The sequence below is a fragment of the Pantherophis guttatus genome, chromosome 13, assembly GCF_059756535.1.
Source record: "Pantherophis guttatus breed Tessera chromosome 13, ASM5975653v1, whole genome shotgun sequence".
In the NCBI taxonomy this organism is placed as follows: domain Eukaryota; kingdom Metazoa; phylum Chordata; class Lepidosauria; order Squamata; family Colubridae; genus Pantherophis; species Pantherophis guttatus.
In genome coordinates this window covers 19,889,440-19,912,256 of record NC_142075.1, presented here as the reverse complement: position 1 = coordinate 19,912,256, position 22,817 = coordinate 19,889,440, and the positions used below count along the sequence as shown (strand labels likewise).

At 46.8% G+C, this 22,817-nt stretch overlaps 1 protein-coding gene across 5 annotated transcripts in view; it reads right to left on the bottom strand.

Moving 5' to 3' along the window:
* The window catches only part of GRAMD2A (GRAM domain containing 2A), a 32,019-nt gene extending 12,120 nt beyond the window's left edge, over positions 1-19,899 (bottom strand). Inside the window, exon 1 of one of the 5 annotated variants that reach the window (XM_087878177.1) lies at positions 19,610-19,899. Coding sequence is in view for 3 of the 5 variants with exons in the window: in XM_087878176.1 (XP_087734302.1) it covers positions 9,364-9,395 (32 nt within the window). In the remaining 2 variants the exon portion in view is untranslated. Of the gene's footprint in view, positions 1-9,363; positions 9,468-15,643; positions 15,760-19,609 lie in introns of those variants that run through there. The other 4 variants (XM_060689431.2, XM_087878178.1, XM_087878176.1 and 1 more) reach the window with 4 other exon arrangements.
* Between the last annotated feature and the right edge of the window lie 2,918 nt (positions 19,900-22,817).

Genomic DNA, 22,817 nt, shown 5'->3' with positions numbered 1-22,817 from the left:
ATATAGCTCTTATTAACAATATATATTATTTAAATAGCTGAAAATAGTGTTTTTCAGACTGGCAACTTTAAGATGTGTGGAGACTGGGAGTTCAAATCCACACATCTTAAAAGCTACCAAATTTGGAAAAAAAACCCAAAAAAAAACCTGTCTTAAAATATTACAAAATTGAGAAAAGAAAGAAAAAAATTCTATCAGCCATCAATTACCATTCAGCATGTTATTATTACAAGCAGAAAATTACTTGGCTTTTTCATCTACAGTTAAATATAACATTTAAAAAAAAAAAAGTACACACCAAAGTACTGATGACATGATAACGGTTTATTATTTTGTGCAGCTAAATAAAGCAATCAATTCATCCAAACTCATCCATGTTGTTTTTTTTTAATTCATTCTGGGTGCATGCAAAGTTGAAACCGCAGATACGGGATTTCTGCTTTTGTCAGAAACACGCAAACTGTTTCAAGATCAGAAGCCACGTTACAAGAATTTGTGTCCGATTTCTAACCGTATATAAACAAACACACGACTTGGAAAAAGTATATCGTCCTGGCACACGCTGAGAGTCGAGAGCAGCTCGCAACTCCTTGAAAAACCTTTTGCAAACAGCTTCCACTAAACAAATAAGTTATTTCGATCTCATTCTTGGCCTCTGGCCTGGTCACCTTATCTGCACAGATAGCTGGCTTATCAGGTACCAGCTTAGCAGGTGGCTTTTGGGAAACCCAGAACAAACAGCCCTTGAGCTAAAGGTTATCCTCCAAAGGCCAAAAGCTGCAATTCAATGGCTCAAGTGGGAGCAAAACAGCCAAGCCATTCCAGATAAAAAAAAAATGGAAAAAGAACGATTGTCAACACAGGAAAAAACGAGTCAGGAAACGGACTTAGGAGAGGGAAGGGTGGTAGCAAAATGGATCTGTTGGGCATTAAAATGGATCAAGTAGGCCTCGTAGAACTGGAAGAATGCTCTTAAGATTTAGGAAGCTCTCTTCCTCCCTCCATCAAAGCCTTCCAGGTCATCTCCAGGTCTCTGGACAAGGCTCAACTCAGGGGTGAAATCCAGCAGGTTCTGACGGGTTCTGGAGAACCGGTAGTGGAAATTTTGATTAGTTCGGAGAACCGGTAAATACCTCCTCTGGCTGACCCCAGGAGTGGGGAGGGAATGGGGATTTTGCAGGATCCTTCCCCCAGGAGTGGGGAGGGAATGGGGATTTTGCAGGATCTTTACCCTGGAGTGGGGTGGGAATGGGGATTTTGCAATATCCTTCTCCCAGGAGTGGGGAGAGAATGGAGATTTTGCAGTAGCCTTCCCCTGGACTGGGGTGGGAATAGATATTTTGCAGTATCCTTCTCCTGGAATGGGGATTTTGCAGTATCCTTCCCCTGGAGTGGGGTGGGAATGGGGATTTTGCAGTATCCTTCCCCCAGGAGTGGGGAGGGAATGGAGATTTTGCAGTATCCTTCTCCTGGAATGGGGATTTTGCAATATCCTTCTCCCAGGAGTGGGGAGGGAATGGAGATTTTGCAGTATCTTTCCCCTGCCACGCCCACCAAGCCACACCACGCCCACCAAGCCACGCCTACAAAACCAGTAGTAAAAAAAAATTGAGTCCCACCACTGGCTCGACAGCTGGGAAAGGTGGAAGGAAAGAGGAGAAGGGGACAACCATCAGCCAGGTGAGCAGACTCGGTTACAACGGCTGTTGGGGGCATCACTGGGAGACCTGAAGGACCAGGTGAAGGATAGATTATTATGGAGGAAATGTATCTATGTGCCACTTGCTTGGCAACGCTTCGGAAACTTTGCCAAGAAAACTGCAGGGATTTGTCTAAAGCAGGGTTTCTCAACCTTGGCAGCTTGAAGATGGGTGGACTTCAACTCCCAGAGTCCCCCAGCCAGCAGGGGAAAGAAATAACTGCGGTACAAAATAACGCAGGTGGGTTCAGTTAGGACCCAAAAGGAAGCGTCTTCAGCAGACTTAACTGGATTAAACAGGATCTTACGGGAGAGCCTCTCCATTTTAGGAAACGGCTGTTTTGAGTTGTACACGGAAACGGTTTGCTGACACAGGCAGCGGAAAAGAATTCTGCTCCACTAGCAGCAGATAAAAAGAGCCTTGGTAGTACAGGGGTTTAAGGCACCCTGTTATTAAGCTTATTAAGACCAGCTGCCTGCAATTATTGCAGGGTTCGAATCTCGCCAAGGCTCAAGGTTGACTCAGCCTTCCATCCTTTCTAAGGTAGGTGAAATGAGGACCCAGTTTGTGGGGGCAATAAGCTGACTTTTTATAAATATACAAAAGGATGAAGGTTATTGCTTAGCGCATTGTAAGCCGCCCTGAGTCTCCGGAGAAGGGTGGCATATAAATCAAATTAAAAATAAAAAATAAAAAAAAATATCCAGTCTTTTAAAATTTCTGACCTTTGTATTGGCACACGCTCCAGTGAGTTCTAATTATTTAATAAGTCTATAATAAATAAGTATATGCACACAAATACAGACACACGCACTCTTGAACGCCAGTGTATATGTGTAGCCTTGGGGATTTTCCACTGACGCAAACAGGAAATCAGCCCGTCCAACCTAGGAACAGATTCCGTCGCCCCAGTTCAGCTCTACCCCGCATGCGCACACGCCTCTCGCCGGCCAGCTGGTTGTCAGGTCTCTGCCAAGCAACACCAAGCTAGAAACACCAAGCTAGAAACAAGAGACAGTGAATTCTAGTCTTGCCTTGGCCATGAAAACCAGCTGAGTGACTTTGGGCCAATCACAGGAGACTGGGAGTTCTAGTCCCTGCCTTAGGCATGAAAACCAGCTGAGTGACTTTGGGCCAATCACCAGGAGACTGGGAGTTCTAGTCCCCGCCTTAGGCATGAAAACCAGCTGACTGACTTTGGGCCAATCACTAGGAGACTGGGAGTTCTAGTCCCCGCCTTAGGCATGAAAACCAGCTGAGTGACTTTGGGCCAATCACCAGGAGACTGGGAGTTCTAGTCCCTGCCTTAGGCATGAAAACCAGCTGACTGACTTTGGGCCAATCACTAGAAGACTGGGAGTTCTAGTCCCTGCCTTAGGCATGAAAACCAGCTGAATGACTTTGGGCCAATCACCAGGAGACTGGGAGTTCTAGTCCCCGCCTTAGGCATGAAAACCAGCTGAGTGACTTTGGGCCAATCACCAGGAGACTGGGAGTTCTAGTCCCTGCCTTAGGCATGAAAACCAGCTGACTGACTTTGGACCAATCACTAGGAGACTGGGAGTTCTAGTCCCACCTTAGCCATATACCAGTGTTGGAAGGAACCTTGGAGGCAGTGGTGAAATCTAAAATTTGTTACTACCGGTTCTGTGGGCGTGGCTTGGTGGTGGTGGGGTTAATGTGACTGGGTGGACGTGGCCAATTTTTTTTTTTAACTTTTAAAACCATTTTTTTCTACAACCTCTTCCGCGAAGAGGTTGTAAAAAAAAATGCTTTCAAAAGGCTCTGACGATCCCAGCTGAGTTGCCTGATCGTCAGAGGCTTTTTTTTCCTTTTAAATGCCTCTGACGATCAGGCAACTCAGCTTGGATCGTCAGAGGCATTTAAAAGAAAAAAAAGGCTCTTCTGATTGCTTTTTTCCTCCTTCCACCACCACTGTATGATTCCTCCACTTCCCAAATACATGCACCCATGCTTTCCTGAGGAAAAACAGCAGGAGCACGTCTTCCCCCAGCAAAAAAGAAAAAGAAAAAAAAAAGTTTAATTCCGTTTGCAGGATCCACTGAGGAGCCTCTTCTAAAGCCCCTCGGATTGTTTGTCTAGGCAACCACACAGGCCTAATCTCATTCCTCCCCCCCCCCCATTGCATTCTCAGCCCTCCTTGCAATTGTGCTTCAAAGTAGGTCAGGACATACATGGAAATGAGCGGAGGAGGACAGGAGGGGTGGAATTGGGGGGGTGGGTGGAGGAATGCAGCTCTCTCAGCCAGCCCTGGTTCCCCTAGGTAGGCACCCAGAGAGAGACACACAACACACACAGAGACACACTTTCAGAGCGCAAAAGAGACACCCACACCCACACCCCTGCAATGCATCTCAGCTGCTCTTGCAACCCCGGTGTGTGACCCGAATCAATATTCAGGAAGGCTCTCCTTGAGCCAACAAGCCAAAATGTCCCAATTCACACACGCGGCAGCCCTTTCGGAGAATTAAAAAGCAATCCAAATAAACACCCTGGAAAGAGAGAGCAAAGCCTGTTTGTGGTGTGTGCGTTGTGTTGCTAATCAACACTTACGGCACGCACCGTGCCGGAGGGCAGATGAGTGCTTCAGCCTTCCATCCTTCTGAGGTCGGAGAAATGAGGACCCAGATTGTTGAGGGCCAAGACGCTGACTCTGTAAACCGCTTAGAGAGGGCTGTAAAAACTCTATGAAGCGGTATATAAGTCTACATGCTATTGCTATTCCTTCCTTCCTTCCTTCCTTCCTTCCTTCCTTCCTTCCTTCCTTCCTTCCTTCCCTTCTTCCTTCCCAAAGTGAGCCTGCAGTATTGCAGGCTCACTCTGCCCACTGCCATAAGTTCGATCCTCACAGGCTCAAGGTTGACTCGGCCTTCCATCCTTCTGATGTCGGTCAAATGAGGACCCAGATTGTTGGGGGCCAAGATGCTGACTCTGTAAGCCGCTTAGAGAGGGCTGCAAAGCACTGTGCAGTGGTATATAAGTCTAAGGGCTATTGCTATCTTCCTTCCTTCCTTCCTTCCTTCCTTCCTTCCTTCTTCCCTTCCCTTCTTCCTTCCCAGTGGTTACAATGCAGTATTGTAGGCTCACTCTGCCCACTGCCATAAGTTCGATCCTCACAGGCTCAAGGTTGACTCGGCCTTCCTTCCTTCCAAGATTGGTCAAATGAGGACCCAGATTGTTGGGGGCCAAGATGCGGACTGTCTAAACCGCTTAGAGAGGGCTGCAAAGCCCTGTGAAGCGGTATGTAAGTCTATCGCTATTGCTAATCAAGGAAAATGACATGAGGTAAAAGGAAAACAGACACAGGAAGGGACACAGGAAGCCAGCAGTGCTGGCTGGGGGATTCTGGGAGTTGAAGTCCACCCATCTTTAAGCTTCCAAGGTTGAGAAACATTGGCCTAGAGACTCTTAGCGGCACCCCTGCAATCACCTCAGCGGGGAGATCAGAGACTATTGAGCAAAGCAATTAAAATAAGGCCACCGATTTCCAGATTGCACCGGAAATTTTCTCTCTGCTCTATATGATACGATCTTCATAACGTGGGCTTGGAGCTGGCTAAAGGAAGAAGGTCAGAAGACTGTTTTTTTGATCTTCAGAAATGAGCCTTTCTTGGAAGGCTTGTCGCTATTTTGCGGCCAACCACCCCCTTGGCTAATTTTAGCTACTCAACATCAATAGCAATCGCCCAGTTTATCCTGTAAATGGAGGAGGGAAAGGAAAGGTTGGGCTGGATTTAGTCAATTAATGTTCCCCGGGCCAGGATGCGAACAAAAAACTGGAATCACGGAAGGGTGAGCTAATTGCAAGTTGGAAACTAGACAACAGATAGAAAACAGATAGGAGCCAAGATCTACTAAAGTAGTTTTATAGGGGAGACTTAGGCTTAATTGCAATTTGTGAGGGACTAGTATCCTGTAGCATCCTACAGCCTAATATCCTATAAGGTAAAGGTTCCCCTCGCACATATGTGCTAGTTGTTCCCGACTCTAGGGGGTGGTGCTCATCTCCGTTTCAAAGCCGAAGAGCCAGCGCTGTCCGAAGACGTCTCTGTGGTCATGTGGCCGGCATGACTCAACGCCAAAGGCGCATGGAACGCTGTTACCTTCCCACCAAAGGCGGTCCCTATTTTTCTACTTGCATTTTTTACGTGCTTTCGAACTGCTAGGTTGGCAGAAGCTGGGACAAGTCACGGGAGCTCATCCCGTTACGCGGCACTAGGAACTCGAACCGCTGAACTGCCGACCTTTCGATCGACAAGCTCAGCGTCTTACCCACTGAGCCACCATGTCCTATAGCCTTACATTTTAAGGATTATGGGTCTACCGCATGGGAGGGCAAGAATATATCTCAGCTTTTCCTAAGTTGAATGACTTCCGGTGGACTTCAACTCCCAGAATTCCCCAGCATGGCAATTGCGGAGAATTCTTGAGTGTTGACATCGACGTATCTGGGAGTTGCTGTTGCTAAGACTGGGGAATTCTGAGAGTAGAAGTCCAAACATCTTAAAGTTGCCATGGTTGACAAACATTGATTCTAGAATCTCGCAAATATGAGCTCTTGAAGAGGCAATAAAAATGGCGTGCGAGGGGAAAAGTCAGCATTTTTAGGCTGAATTCCTGGTCTGAAGCCTGATTTGTATTCTTTATTTTTGGAATCTCTGGCTGGCACATAGGCCCCAGGAGACCAATCTGTTTCCCGGGGGAAGAAAAATCACGGAAACCCAATAATGTGCCACTGGGCAGCAGCACCCCATCTCACTGTAACCTGATAAATATTTTCTCTTCCGCTTCCTTTTTCACCCAACGCAAAAGCACCTGGGCTGGTTCTGAATCAAAATTCCATTAGACATGAAGAATCTCTTCAAACTTTCGTTCCGTTCTCTGGTGTGCTAAAAAAATGCAGCCGGTGCAACTTCACAAAACTTTCCAAGTTCATTTTAGGCCTTTTGCGTACAAACCGACACAATCAAATACTATTAGTGCAACTGAAGCCCTTAACCAGGGGAATGTCAAAATTCAGAGCAGAAACAGAGTGGATTTTTCTTGTACTAAAGAGCACCAATGAGAGTGACACTTATGAGAAAAAAAGAAAAAGAAAAAGAAAAACCTAACTTGACAGTCAACTCAAAAAAGCTGTAGTTCTACCTTCTGTGCCAAATCTTAGGGTGGAAGGCAAATAAAAGTAGAAAAAGGAAAACAGACGGAAAATGAACTCCTCCACAAGACCAAAGTTCTTCTAACCCAGAATGCTGAATTAATTTTTTGCATTTTGCAGAGAAAAATCACTCTTACTTCCTTTTGCAACTCCTACATTTTGCCCCCTGCCCTGTGTTTTCTACTTTCTTTCCTTCAGTTTTTCTTTCCATTTTTTTCGTTAGGAAGTTCTTCTACTTTAAACTTTTCTATGCACTCTTTGTAAGGCACTCTAAAAAAAAAAGCCTAAAAACTCAAAAGTCATCAGATGAGTGATTTTGGGCCACCAGTCCCTCTCTCATCTCTCTCTCTCTCACCTCGCAGGGTTTTGTCCATTGCTGTGGACAAAATAAGAGGAGGAAGGAGTCTTCGGTATGTTCACCGCCTTGGGTTATTTATAAAAAAAAATAAAGGTGGGATAGAATGAAACATGAATAAATTCCTTCTTTACTTCCTCTTGTACAACTCTGAGTGTTGCAGTTTGCAACCTAAGTAAATAAAAGAAATAAAAAAAACTACGTGCTGAAGCAACAGGTGATGGAGGAAATCGCCCGATTTGCTGATCTCCATTAAAGCTCTACCCACTCAGGAAAACCCCACTGGAGACCTTTCTGCAGAAGGATTCATCAATGCTTGACTCAGGTTGACTCAGCCTTCCATCCTTTCTAAGGTAGGTAAATTGAGGACCCAGTTTGTGGGGGCAATAAGCTGACTTTGTATAAATATACAAAAGTATGAAGGCTATTGCTTAGCGCATTGTAAGACACCCTGAGTCTCTGGAGAAGGGCGGCATATAAATCAAATTTTAAAAAAAAATGCCCCATGGCTTAAGTTGCCGTCTAGTCCTAGTTGTTTTGACTATCCAAGTCAAACTTCAGTGCCACTGCCAGGAGCTGTACAGAAACAGAGGTTTTGCTCAGACTTATGTGGATTTTTGGTCGCCATCACAAAAAAAAAGGTACAATTTGTCTGAGTGCATTTTCAGCTGGCATTTCTCAAGATAAGGGAAAGGGAACAGCTAGGCCAGCAAAGGTTGAATCGGGCAACAATAAAAACCAAGAGGGCATGTGGAGCATCCAGAAGACGCTCAGCCTCGCTTTGTCCATTCCAGAAAGGATGCAGAAATAATCTGAATTATATATTCTGAATAGTTCAGAAATCAGAAATAATTTAAATTATAGCAGAAAGAAAAAAACAACAACAACAGCCCCTCAAATGGGCACAACTGCCACAGTGGCGTAGCCTGCCCCACCAGTCAATTGTCTTTTTTTAAGAAACCGGTGCCCCAGATAAGCAACATTGCATCAAGGATGAAGATATGCTTAAAAGCATACATCTGAATCCCTTGCCAGCCAGCCGAGGGAGGGAGTTACCAGCATCTATCCCGATAAACACCTAAGCCAGTGTTTCTCAACCTTGGAAGCTTGAAGATGGGTGGACTTCAACTCCCAGAATCCCCCAGCCAGCAGCGCTGGCTGGGGGATTCTGGGAGTTGAAGTCCACCCATCTTCAAGCTTCCAAGGTTGAGAAACACAGACCTAAGCACAACTTAAACAAACATTAACAGTTGCTAGGAATGCAACTTTAGAAGTGTAATAGGAAACTTGCGTTCACACAAAATGCTTCGCCTACAAACCCAGGTTAATTGCGGCATTCGGGTACAATAAAACCCAATGCTTCCACTTAACCCAACGCCCGGCCTGCATTAACATACTAAAAACATCTGGCTGGGTTCTTCATAAATCGCTGAACCTCAGATTAAACAATCTCACTTTAACCTAGTCTAGCGCAGGGTGGATAAAAATCAATGATTTTTTTAAAAAAATCAAAAAAAAAATCAATTTTTTTGATTTAAATTGGATTTTTTTTATTTAAATCAGATTTTTTTGATTTTTATCGAATTTATTTTAATAAAAAACTTTTGGGGTAAAAATCTATCGTAAGATAGTTTTCTGTTTAAGATACATAAATAATTTAGTTTATTCAGCATGTAATGGAGCTTAGTTATGTAGCAGGAGGCTGTATATTCTGCAACACTGGGACTATCGGTGAGTTAACAGTGGATCAAAGGAGTAGCAGAGATGACAGTTGCTCTTTAAAAATTATGATTTAAATCGAGTTGATTTAAATCAAGCCTTTTTACTAGTGATTTAAATCATGATTTAAATTGTGATTTAAATCAACTTGATTTAAATCAAATCCACCCTGGTCTAGCGTGTTGCAAAAATTCTATCCAAAGTCAGCCTTTCTTTTCCCCGTGGTCTTCAGTCCGTCTCCCGCTGCTTATCTGCCCGGATTTCACTCATTCACACCATCCTTGCAACTTTGCACCAACTCAAGACACTTTGCAACTAGAAACAATCTCTGACTCTTTCAACCCTACCACCCTCAGGAATTTTGGAAAGACCCGGGAGCTGAGGAGGTCCCCTTTCCCCGTGCTGTTTCTTACCAGCCCCACATCGAGGTACGTTGTGCTGCCATCCCTCGCCGGGCTCAACTGCTCAGCCGCGGCCGAGAAGCCGAGTTAGACAAGGTGAGAATCCGGAAGCTGGCAACTGACAATTGAGGCATTCTTAGCGAGTCAGCCTTCAATCTTACGGCACCAAGGTGATCTCCTTAAGACGCTCACCGGTGGGCAGAAGCTTTCCGTAAGAGGAAATTTGAAGCTTAAGAACAACACGCACCTGGGGAACCAAGCGCATACTTGTTCCGCCGAGAAGGTGTAAAAATACAGGACTGTACGCCCTCATTACACACGGACAACAGAGAACGAAGTTGGAGAGGGATGTTTAATGTCCTGAATCCATCCACCTTCGTTTAGGAGATGTATTTTAATTCTGGGTTTGGACAAAAAATCTAATTATAGTGATATGCAGGTTATTGAAGGGGACGGAGGGACTAGAGTCGTGATGGTGACCCTCTGGCACGCGTGCCAGAGGTTCCATGCAGCGCCCTCTCTGACGGCACGCGAGCTATCGCCCCAGTTCAGCTGCGTCGCGCATATGCACGTGCCTCTCGCCAGCCAGCTGCTTTTTGGGTCTCTGCCGCGCACGCGTGGAGGGCAGGGCTTGTGTGTGGGGTCACGCCTGCATAGGGGGAGCAGGGCACGTGTGTGGGGGTGCATGGATGCGCGGGGGCTGTGGCACATGCGCGGAGGCCGCAAATGCATTGCATTTTAGGGGTTAGCCATCATTTAAAGGTTAGCCATCACTGGATTAGAGGGACCGCAGAGCCATTATTACAAATAACAAAAGACCACCTACGAAAACAATGCTCCACATGCGTGACTTTCATTTGGCGCTGCAATATTACAACATTCAATCTCTGCGTCGGAACAAAGCGCTAGCAACCTCCAAAATGTTAGGAATTCAAAACAAGCCCGATCACCACTCTGTCCCAAATATTTTGGAATCATTCCAAGCTCAAAATGTCACTTTCAAAATAGAGCCGTTTTTGAGCTCAAAACTCTTCCCGAATGGATGGAGTCGGTCTGGGACTCTTTCGGTGGGATAAGAACATTCTGTTCTAAATCCAAACTTGTTTTGAACTCAAGACATTTTCCACGGCCCTAGAAAATATCCGGGAAGTCTCTCTCCTCTTGAAAAGTGATCAGCAACTATGTTGAAAGAGAGACAGCACAAACAAAATGCATTTAATAGAAGCCTGCTGGCGCAGCAGACTAAACTACTGTTAAAAGTAGCATTTAGCTTCCAGCTGCCTGCAATTACTGCGAGTTCAAATCTCACCAGGCTCAAGGTTGACTCAGCCTTCCAATCCTTCCGAGGTAGGTAAAATGAGGACCTGGATTGTGGGGGCAATAAGCTGACTTTGTATAAAAAAGAACACCGCTGGGGGGTGAGGGGCGAAAGCCCTACTAAGCAGGTATATACAAAAGTATGAAGGCTATTGCTTAACGCATTGTAAGCCGCCCTGAGTCTCCGGAGAAAGGCGGCATATAAATCGAACCAATAAATAAATAAATAATAAATTTAGGGAGCGTGTGTCTCCCATTATTTCAGTGAATTTCCTAAATACCAAAATATTTTAAAAGCTGTGTCAGAGGAGGCAGCCAAGAAGCCTAGATCCTTGCTTCGTCAAGTGGGTAAACATTAAATCTAAGATTTCTCAGTCAGTACAGTTTCTAGAGAGAAGCTCCCTGAGGATGGGCTCCACCAGGAGTCCGAAAGTTCAGAAGACAAAACCTCTGGTCCCAGTGACCGACCCAGATTGGATCCTGCCTGATCCTGGGACACATATATTCACTTTCGTTCATTTCTCGGCAGGGTGGATTGGATTTAAATCCACTCGATTTAAATCACGATTTAAAGCACTAGTAAAAAGGCTTGATTTAAATCCACTCGATTTAAATCATAATTTCTAAAGAGCAACTGTCGTCTCTGTACCGCAGCAGCTCCTTCTCTGACTCGCTGTTGACTCACCGACAGTCCCATTCACTTTAATGGAACGGCTGGTGATGTGACAGTGACACAAGGTGAGGGACGTGGCGGGCAGCAGGTGAGTGGATGCCCGCTAACAGGTGCTGCCATGATGGATCTGAAATGACAGGTGCTTTTCCAGTGTAAGGACTCGTTCTTGCTGGCAGTTAGAATCTTTAATACTGTTATTTGCAAGCAAAATGAAGGTTTCCTATTTAGCTTGCAGAGCTTGGATTCCCTGAATGAGTTTACCAAAAATGTAAATATTGCAGAATATACAGCCTCCTGCTACATACCTTATTTTTCGGAGCATAAGACTCACCTGTTTCCCTCCCTAAAAGGGGGTGAAAATTTAGGTGCGTCTTATACACCGAATGTAGCCCCGCCCACCCACTGGCCCCCACCCTTTGGCCTCTGCCTCCCAGCAGTTTACCTCCTTGCAGCAAGCAGCAAGAAGAAACGGCTCCTTTCAGCTTCAGCACAGCCTAATTAGCACAAGTTGATTGGATCGGCCTCCCGACTCTCAGCTGATTTGCTCTCAGCTGTTTTGCACAGGGCTCTGCTGCTTGCTGCAAGGAGGTAAATTGCTGGGAGCAGATTTTTTTTTTCTTGTGCTAATCAAGACGTCTCCGTGGTCATGTGGGCGGCATGACTCAACGCCAAAGGCGCACGGGATGCTGGTACCTTCCCACCAAAGATGGTCCCTATTTTTCTACTTGCATTTTTTACGTGCTTTCGAGCTGCTAGGTTGACAAGAAGCTGGGACAAGTCACGGGAGCTCACCCCATTACGCTGTGCTAGGGATTCGAACCGCCGAACTGCCGACCTTTCGATCGACAAGCTCAGTGTCTTAGCCACTGAGCCACTGCTCATAAAAGGACATAAAAGGGGGTGCAATCCCCCCCAGGAGAGAGGCCAGGTATGAAACAATAGGAGTGCTAAGCCTCTGGAAATTAATTTAGCATCCAGAGGAAAAAGAGGGCTTAGCCTCATTCTTCAGCTTTGAAACTAGGTGGGGAGCAGGAGGTGGGGGGGAGTCTTAAGGCTGGCTGGTCAGCTCTTAAAGCCTCTATTCACCGTACCTGGAAGCTTCTTTAGTTACTTATATTTTTAGAAACAGTTAAACAAAGGGCCATTCACAGCTGATCGCTAAGAAGTAAGCTCCTTGGCCACAAAAGATCCATTGCTCCTTTCCTAGGCAGTCAGCCAGCAATGAGGAAGGATTTTGACACCAGATTTTTTTGGCCCAAGAAGATCCACGTGGCAATGCTCACATTCATTACCTTAAGCAGCATCCAGCGAAGGATCCCAAGGGCTCTACTTCCACCTGGAAAATTTCCCCAGGTTATCCCAACTGATCTAGGGGTAGCCTCGGTAGCCTTTTCTGCAAGAGCCCCAATGTTGGGATGGGACAAGAGTCTTATAAATGGGCACACAGGAACACAGCGAGTTCAAAAAGGATAGCCATGCACCATGTTCTGCTGTTCGCTCTACATCGTATCCTTTCTTTCTTCTTTCTTTTATTAGATTTATATACCGCCCTACTCCCGAAGGACTCAGGGCGGTGAACAGGCACAAAAATAAAATACAAAAATACAAAAATTTAAAAGCAAAAATAAAACCAGATTAAACAATTTAGCCCGAGACAAATTTAAAACATCCCAATAATTTAAAAACAGATTTAAAAGTTTCAATTTAAAAGAAAAGGGGGGAAAAGGTTAGGCCAGGCCAGCTTGCTGGAATAGGAAGGTCTTAAGAGCGCGGCGGAAAGTGCGCAGATCCGGGATCCTCCGTATCTCCGGGGGGAGCTCGTTCCAGATAGTGGGTGCCCCCACAGAGAAGGCCCTCCCCCTCCAACCCTTTAGGTTGGAGATCCTAAACCAGGGATCTCCAATCTTGGCAACTTTAAGCCTGGCAGACTTCAACTCCCAGGAATTCTGGGAGTTAAAGTCCGCCAGGCGTAAAGTTGCCAAGGTTGGAGACCCCTTTCCTAAACCAAACACACCAGGGAATATTTCAGAGATATAAGGTAAAGGTTCCCCTCGCACATATGTCCTAGTCATTCCCGACTCTAGGGAGTGATGCTCATCTCCGTTTCAAAGCTGAAGAGCCAGCGCTGTCCGAAGACATCTCCGTGACCATGTGGCCGGCATGACTCAACGCCAAAGGTGCATGGAACGCTGTTACCTTTCCACCAAAGATGGTCCCTATTTTTCTACTTGCATTTTTTACGTGATTTTGAACTGCTAGGTTGGCAGAAGCTGGGACAAGTAATGAGAAGGGAAGGGAAGGGAAGGGAAGGGAAGGGAAGGGAAGGGAAGGGAAGGGAAGGGAAGGGAAGAGAAGAGAAGAGAAGAGAAGAGAAGAGAAGAGAAGAGAAGAGAAGAGAAGAGAAGAGAAGAGAAGAGAAGAGAAGAGAAAACACAGAACATAGTCAACCTCTATTGCAAACAGGAGCAATAAAAACGTTGAGGTTTGTTCTGAATGCCCATAAACCCAGTTAGGAAAGCGTTACATGCTTATTTTCCAATCAGGCTTGTAAAGGGGGCCGCAGGACACGAAGAGGGGACAAGGAGAATCAGAAGAAAAATGTAAGCTACCGGATTGGAGGTGGTTGTAGGGGTATGGCCCACAAAGTCAAATTTATTTATATCTTGCCTTATTTTTATAAATAACTCAAGGCGGCACTTGGCACTCTCTTTTAAGATTATCTATTTGTACTTCCCACTGATTCACAGTCACAGCTCGAGAACCGCACTGGGATCTTGGCTCGTGTCTCTGTTTTCCCAATGGGGCACAGGTCTTTTCTTAGCTCAGATTTCTGATTGTCTTTAAAGCAGGGTGGGCAACTATGGCCTCTTTATGGCCTGTGGAATTCAACTCCCATAATTCTTGCTTTAAAGCAGGAGGTCTCCAACCTTGGCAACTTTAAGCTTGGCGGACTTCAACTCCCAGAATCCCAGCTTTGCTGGCTGGGGAATTCTGGGAGTTGAAGTCCGCCAGGCTTAAAGTTGCCAAGGTTGGAGACTTCCTGTTTTAAAGGGTGCCAGCCGCTGGGTTCCTCTGAGAGGGGGAAGATGGCACAAGAATCTACCAACCTGCCAGGATCAAATCCGGCTGGTCAAAAGGGAAGATTTTAATTCTGTGTAATGGGCAGCATCTAAGCCAAGACGCAGCCTCTTCTGTGTGTGTGGTGCCAGAGACAAGACTACATACAGCAGAGGGATGAATGGCCGAGATGGATTGAGGGCAAAGACACCCGTCTGATGCCAGCCTGCACGGCCTCCCCATTCCCAAAAATCTCAAGATTGCCAGACGTCCCAATTTCTCAGATTCCTGGTATCCTCCGGGGAGAGCGTCTCTGCTCCGAAGAGATATCTCTGCCAACAGGAACAGAACCAAGCAACCCCAACGAACTGACATGCCCACGTGGCACAAGAGGAAAACATTGGAAGGGAAAAAGAACCAGGCATTTTGTCCTAACGGGGCAGAGATGGATTTGCAAGACGGCAAAACAACAAAAACCCCACCACACCAATTCTGCGCAAAGAGGCCAACCTCACTACCAACTCACAAAGCCTATTCAGAAGCCTATTTAATTTCGTTGTACGAGGTGCGATGACAGTAAACGAAACGAAACGAAATTGGGAACAAGAAGCATCTTCAGCCAGGAAGGAAAGCAAGAGACGGCAAAGAAAGCAGCCACAATTGCCCATAAGCGCAACCAACGGAAAGCAGAGCAGAATATAGAATAACAAGAGTTGGAAGGGGTCCTGGGAGGTCTTCTAGTCCAGCCCCGTGCTCGGGGCAGTCCTCAACTTACAATACCATGACAGCAGCCCTGAAAAAAGTGACTTATGACCGTTTTCCACGCGCCGGGATTTACGTGATCAGCTTTTGCAACCTTCCGATAAGCAAAGTCAAAGATTCACTTAGCAACCGTGATATTAATTTAACAGCTGCAGTGATTCATTTAACGACTGTGGCGAGAAAGGTCATCAGATGGGGCAAAAAATAACTGGGCCTGGTGGCTCAGCAGACTGATAGCATTGTGATTAACACACCAGCTGTCTGCAATTACTGTAAGTTCGAATCTCACCAGGCTCAAGGTTGACTCAGCCTTCCATCCTTTCTAAGACAGGTAAATTGAGGACCCAGTTTGTGGGGGCAATAAGCTGACTTTGTATAAATATACAAAAGGATGAAGGCTATTGCTTAGCGCATTGTAAGCCGCCCTGAGTCTCCGGAGAAGGGCGGCATATAAATCAAATTAAAAAACAAAACAAAACTCACCGAACAAACGCCTCACTCAGCAACATAAATGTTGAGCTCACTTGTGGCTGTTGGTTGAGGACTACCCCATCCCATTCTGGACGAATGGCTGTCCAACCTCTGCTTGAAATCCTCCAGGGATGGGGGCACCCACAACTTCGGAAAGGCAAAACATTCCACTGACAAATTGTTCTCACCTTCTGCAACTTAGCACCATCAACCCCAGACTGAGCCAAACTGGGTAATCTCAGTTTGCAGGAATCACTCCGTGTCCCAGCCGCCCAGCTTGACCAGGTCCAGGCTCCCCTCCCTCAGCAGAAATTAGGACACCCAAAACTTCAACAGGATACTTTCTTCCAACCCCCCCCCTCCCTTGTTCATGTTGATAATTGCAGACAAAGCAGGGATTGTGAAAAGAGAAAGAGCAAAGAAAGGGCTGGTGCCAATTCTGTGGCTCACCCTCTCTCCCTCGGCCAACCCGGAGACAGGATGCGGTTTTTAAGGACCGAGAAGCATCAACTATGACATTGGTGGAACTGGGAAACCTTTGAAGCAGGGTGGATAAAAATCAATGATTTTTTTAAAAAAATCAAAAAAATCAGATTTTTTAAATTTAAATCGGATTTTTTTTTATTTAAATCGGATTTATTTTAATAAAAAACTTTGGGGGTAAAAATCTATCGTAAGATAGTTTTCTATTTAAGATACATAAATAATTTAGTTTATTCAGCATGAAATGGAGCTTAGTTATGTAGCACAAGGCTGTATATTCTGCAACACTGGGACTATCGGTGAGTCAAAGGAGTAGCAGAGATGACAGTTGCTCTTTAAAAATTATGATTTACATCGAGTTGATTTAAATCAAGCCTTTTTACTAGTGATTTAAATCATGATTTAAATTGTGATTTAAATCAACTCGATTTAAATCAAATCCACACCCTGCTTTGAAGGCACCCTTATTGGTACCGTCCAAATTATTTAAAGGGGTCTTGATGTCAGCTGGAAGGAGGAGGCAAACTTCCCCAAATTTTATAACGGTTCTTTTTCTTTCCCCCCTACTTACATATTCGTATGTCTTGGATTGCAAGAGAACAAATTTAAAAATAAGAGTTTTGATTTTAGATTTTGGGTACTGGTGGGGAACCCGTTCTGATATTGAAGTGCAATTCCTAAGCTGCTGGAACTGGGGAAACAAGCAGTATAGCATGTTTCATAATATCTGGACTGAATTTATTTGCAATTCCCAGACCAATGAAACACAAAATCCAGAATTTAAACCATTAAAACCACTTCTGCAATGCCCATACAAACCAGACAAAACTTCATGGAGACCCTTCTGGTTACCATTTGATTTTTTTGATATCCCACCCCCACCCCGTATTCTGCAGACCTGCCAGCTATCTAAAAGTGACTGTTTTGGATCTACTTAAAAAGTTCAGCATTCTTTGCCAGCCTAATTTTATATATAAAAAATAAGCCACATAGCTGGCCAGGAATTCTCGTCCTTTAACATTTGCCAACCCTCCCCAAGAGGGAGTCATAATCCAACCCAACTGGACAGAATTAAAGAGCAGCAATCTGTTGTAAAGAACAATTCAACATTATAGTTTTGTCCGTGAGGTTAGGAGAAAGGAAATTCTCTCTATTAGAAAGCAGCGGAGCTAAATTGGGGATCTAAAGTCACGTTTTGCTGAGAAGCTGGCAACTCTGTTCCCCCCCAACCAAGAAGAAAGCCAATTAAAGTTTATTTCTTTTACAAGCCTTACAAGAGAGTCAGTTTGGTTTAGGCCTCAGGCTAGAAAGCAGGAGACTGTGAGTTGTAGTTCCACCTGGGACACCAAGCCAGCTGGATGGATCTTGGGCCAGCCACATGCTCCCAGCCCTAGGAAAGAAGCAATGGCAAACCGCTTCTGAAAAACCGTGCCCAGAAAGCTGCAGGAACTTGTCTGGGCAGTTGCACTGACTCAAAGTGGAAAAATTGCTCCACTCCAAAACTGTAAATGGCATCCGGTGCCCATTAATCATCTCTTGCATGCCAGGGCTCAATTCCACACTTTTGTTGTCACAACAACCCTCCAAAGTGGGCCAGATTAAGCAGGGCCACCCCAGGACACCCAGCATTTAAGCAGGGAATTGGTGGAGGAGCGCAGGAGTGGCTGTCCGGATGCTGCTCAACTCGTACAGATAGTCCTCGACTTACAACCGTTCATTTTTAGTGACCGCTTTCGACAGTTACGACATCACTGAAAAATGACTCACGGCCATTTTTTACACTTCACGACCGTTGCAGCATCCTCACGATCACCTGATCAGACGCCCGTCAACCGACTCATATTTATGACCTATTGCAGTGTCCTGGGATCATGTGATCCCCTCCTGGGGGAACCTTCTGGCAATCAAAGCCAACAGGGAAGCCAGACTCACTTAATAACCGCGCTACTGCGGTGATTCACTTAACAACTGTGGCAAGAAAGGTCGTAACGGGGGGGGGGAGAAACTCACTTAGCAAGTGTCTCACTTAGCAACGGCTGGGCTCAAATTGCGGTCCTAAGTCGAGGACTAACCTGTACCAGACTCCCCATTCCTGCTTTTCCTTTAAGGCAGTGTTTCTCAACCTTGGAAGTTTGAAGATGGGTGGACTTCAACTCCCAGAATCCCCCTTTCCTCTTCCCGCCACACCTCCTTTCCTCGCTGGCTCCGCCTCCAACGACCAGCTTCTCCGACCTCAATCCTTCCCGGGAAGGCCGGGTGACCCCGCACTCCTTTCCCGCCAGACCCTCACCCTCTCCCGCGTTCCCACGACGGCAGAAGGCAAAGGCCAAGCAGGGCTTCTGCAAGGAGGTTGTCTTACCCGAGTTAGACCCCTCCCCGAGCAAAGACGGTCTCTTTCACTCCTTTCCCAGGAGATGGGAAACAGACACGTGTCTGCACACACACACATGCACACATATACACCCTGCCTCCCGGGTTCAGCAGAAAGCCAAGCCCCCGCAGAGCTTTTTTTTTTTTTTTTAATTTGATTTATATGCCGCCCTTCTCCGGAGACTCAGGGCAGCTTACAATGCGTTAATTAATAGCCTTCATCCTTTTGTATATTTATACAAAGTCAGCTTATTGCCCCCACAAACCGGGTCCTCAATTTACCTACCTTAGAAAGGATGGAAGGCTGAGTCAACCTTGAGCCTTGGCGAGATTCGAACCTGCAGTAATTGCAGGCAGCTGGTCTTAATAACCAGCTTAATAACAGGGTGCCTTAAACCCCTGTACTACCAAGGCTCTTGGTAGTGCAAGGAGGTCGCCTTACCCGACTTAGACCTGCCCCCCTCCTCTCCTCTTCCACTCCTTTCCCAGGAGGCGGGAAACAGACACGTGTCTACACATGCACACATACACACATCCTCCCGGGTTCAGCCAAGCCCCCGCAGAGCCTCTCCAAGGAGGTCGTCTTATCCGAGTTAGACCCCCCCTCCTCTCCTCTCCCACTCCTTTCCCAGGAGACGGGAAACAGACACGTGTCAGCACATGCACACATACACACACCTCCTTCCTCCCGGGTTCCGACGGCGGCAGAAAGCCAAATCCCCGCAGAGCTTCTGCAAGGAGGTCGCCTTACCCGAGTTAGACCTGCCCCCCTCCTCTCCTCTTCCACTCCTTTCCCAGGAGGCGGGAAACAGACACGTGTCTGCACACACACACACACACACACACACCCTGCCTCCCGGGTTCCGACGACAACAGAAAGCTAAGCCCCCACAGAGCTTCTGCAAGGAGGTCGCCTTACCCGAGTTAGACCCCCCCTCCTCTCCTCTCTTCCACTCCTTTCCCAGAGGGCGGGAAACAGACACGTGTCTGCACATGCACACACACACACACCCTGCCTCCCGGGTTCCGACGGCGGCAGAAAGCCAGGCGCCCGCCCGAGTCAGACCCGCCCTCCTCTCCCCCACCCACCCACCCACCCACCCACTTCAGCCCATCCCGACGTACATACAAAGGCGGCGGCGGCGGCGGCGGCGGCGTCTCCGTCAGTTCCGCAGCTTCCTCGGGGCAGCAGCAGGACAAGGGCCCTCCGACCCGCCATCCCGAGGCGCGGCTGAGGCCCGGAGCTCTTTTCCCGGCTCGCGAGTCACGGCCTCGCCTACCGCCCCATTCCCACGAAGCGGCCGACACGGGCACCGGGGGACTCGCATAGCTGCGCGGTGGCCGCGGCTCCCTCCCCTCCTCCTCCCGTCCCCGATCGCCTGCGGCGCGCCGTCACTCCCGGCGGGCTCGCGATTGGCCGGTTTAGGCTCCGCCCCTCTCGGCAGCCTATGAGCGGCGGCGGTCCGGCTCCCGCCTCGCGCCGCGATTGGTTGCTTTCCGACACCGTCGCTGCAAGGCCACGCCCCACCAGAAAGAAAGGGGGGGGGAAAAAGGTGGGAGGGGGAGCAGCCGGCTTGGGAAGGAGAGGGGAAAAAAAAATAAAAAAGGCTCCTTCGCTCTTAAAGGGGCCGCTGCCTCCTGAGGACAGAGGGGGCTGATGGGGTGGGGGGTGGGGGGTTCCTTCTCGGGCAGAGACCCCGCGGCGTCAGGGGCTGCAATGCAAGGGTGCAAAAAGTCTCAGCCCTTTTCTCCAAATCGGATTGCCGTTTCTGGGGTTTTTTTTTTTTTCCCTTTGAAGACGTTTCGCTTCTCATCCAAGAAGCTTCTTCAGCTTCCCCACCATTCACTCAGAGCTGAAGAAGCTTCTTGTCTGAGAAGCGAAACGTCTTCAAAGAAAGAAAAACCCAGAAAGTCCAGTCGCCTGTTGAAAAAAAAAAAATAACCTTCGCCATCTCTGAGCTGGCTTGTTTTCTTGCGGACGTTTCATGACCCTAACTTGTAACATCATCAGGACTGCAACGCAGTGGGTTTTCATTGCTGGCCCTTGTAACACTGATGGTGTTACCTAGTTAGGGTCATGAAACGTCAGCAAGAAAACAAGCCAGCTCAGAGATCGAGAAGGTTTTTTTTTTTCCAACAGGCGACTGGACTTTCTGGGTTTTTCTTTCTTTGAAGACGTTTTGCTTCTCAGGCAAGAAGCTTCTTCAGCTCTTACTGAATGGTGAGGAAGCTGAAGAAGCTTCTTGGATGAGAAGTGAAACATCTTCAAAGGGAAAAAAAAACCCCCAGAAAGTCCAGTTGTGTCTTGAAAAAAAGCCCCTTTGGGAAAACCACGACCTGGATGGCTGAGAATCTCCATAGACCCCCTCCTTTCAACCCTGAGCTACAAATATTCTGTTTTATTGGAAGTAAACCCACCAGAATGCCCTCACTCCTAAGACCCAGCAAGGGAAGTCTCCCCCAGCCAGGGGACAGGCGCAGAATGGCCCTTGAAGGCTCCTTAAAAACCCACTCCCACCCAAAAATTTTTTAAACAGAATATCTGAGGCTGCATTTCCATGACACTCTTGTTGCCAGTTAAATGTCCTGCGACTTGACACACAGTGGGCTAAAGTGCGCTGGGACTGATCCTTGGACGGGGACAGGGGTGAAATCCAGCAGGTTCTGACAGGTTCGGGAGAACCGGTAGTGGAAATTTTGAGTACTTCGGAGAACCGGCAAATACCATCTCTGGCTGGCCCCAGAGTGGGGTGGGAATGGGGATTTTGCAGTATCCTTCCCCTGGAGTAGGATGGGAATGGAGATTTTGCAGTATCCTTCCCCTGCCACGTGCTGGCTGGAGAATTCTGGGAGTTGAAGTCCACAAGTCTTAAAGCTGCCAAGTTTGGGGAGGTCGTCTGAGCTTGAAAGGAAGAAAGGCAGGGGAACAGAGCAAGTTCACCAGGGAGGTTTTTTTAAAAAAGAATAGGGGTGCCAAGGATGGCAGTTGGCCATGGGTACCTGCAAAAATGGGCCCTGGTCCAAAGCAGTTGCTTATAGAGAAATCACACAACTCCCCACCAAAACCTTCAAGGCCAGGTGAGATGCTCTGCAGTCTTTACAAGAGAGATTTGTCAGCTTCCGCTGGAAGCTACAAACCAGGAACAGCCTCATTAACAGATCCCTGGAGAAACTCCCTACTATGCAGGGAGAACCCGAGAGAGCAGCCCTTCCTGCTTGACACAAATCTCACAGGAGCTCCTGCCACATCTTGTGTCAAGAACTGGGAGGGTGTTTTTTTTTCCCCTAGCTGTCCTTTGCTGGGTGCATCACAAATCAGATGGATCTGGAGGGGAAGGTATTTGACTTAAGTTTGCTTTGCGTTGCTGGCTGGGGAATTCTGAAAGTTGAAGTCCACACAACTTTAAAAAAAGTTGTTAAGGTTGAAAAAAAAAAAGAAAAACCGGTTCCAGATTGCATCTGGGGACACCTGCTGGATGGAGGCTGTTTCATTACTCACCACTGAATATGGCTTTGTAACTCTCAAAGAGCTTGGGAGCTTCTGGGTGTTGTATTTCGGGGAGCTACCCTGTCTCCCTAAAAATAAGACCTCCCCAGATAATAAGCCAAATTGGGCTATTGATTGCAGCCGGTTCCCACCATTTCCTCTGGTTAGGGTTAGGGTGACAGAGCTGGAAATCAGGTAAGACAGCAAGAGGAGTCCCATCTTGCTCCATGTGCCCCAAAATAATAAGACCTCCCTGAAAATAAGGCCAAGCGCTTATTTCAAGGTTCAAAAGAATATAAGACAGGGTCTTATTTTCGGGGAAACACGGTAGTTGGTTGAGCAGGTTTTCAATATCTATATTTCTTGACATTTCAGCTGAACTATTTTCACGTCTATAGCTACACATTTTAGCAAAATGTATAAACGTAAAGATGAAATAACGGGAATTCCTAATAGCTTTATTATCTTCCTTTTTGTTACATGCAAAAAAAAAAAAAAAGCCTAACTATACATGCTAAGCAATAGTGCAGCACAGAAGTTTACTTGGGAGCTATGCAATTCCTTGAAAACAAGGGGCTTACTTTACAGGATTGCACATAAACGTTTCGTTTTCCATCACAATTTTCTCTCTAAATATATACTGCTATTTGAGGTGTGGAAGGGAAGACGCTGGGCTCAATTTGTACCATTATTGCAGAAGGGAAAGTGATATTTTAATAACTGCTTGAACCAAAGGCCATTTCAGGAGGACGGTGCCTGTCATACCCTTTTCCAGCCCTTCCCAGATTCACTTTTATTTCTCATGCAACCCAGCAACAGGTTGGTAAACTTCAAAACAGAAAAAGA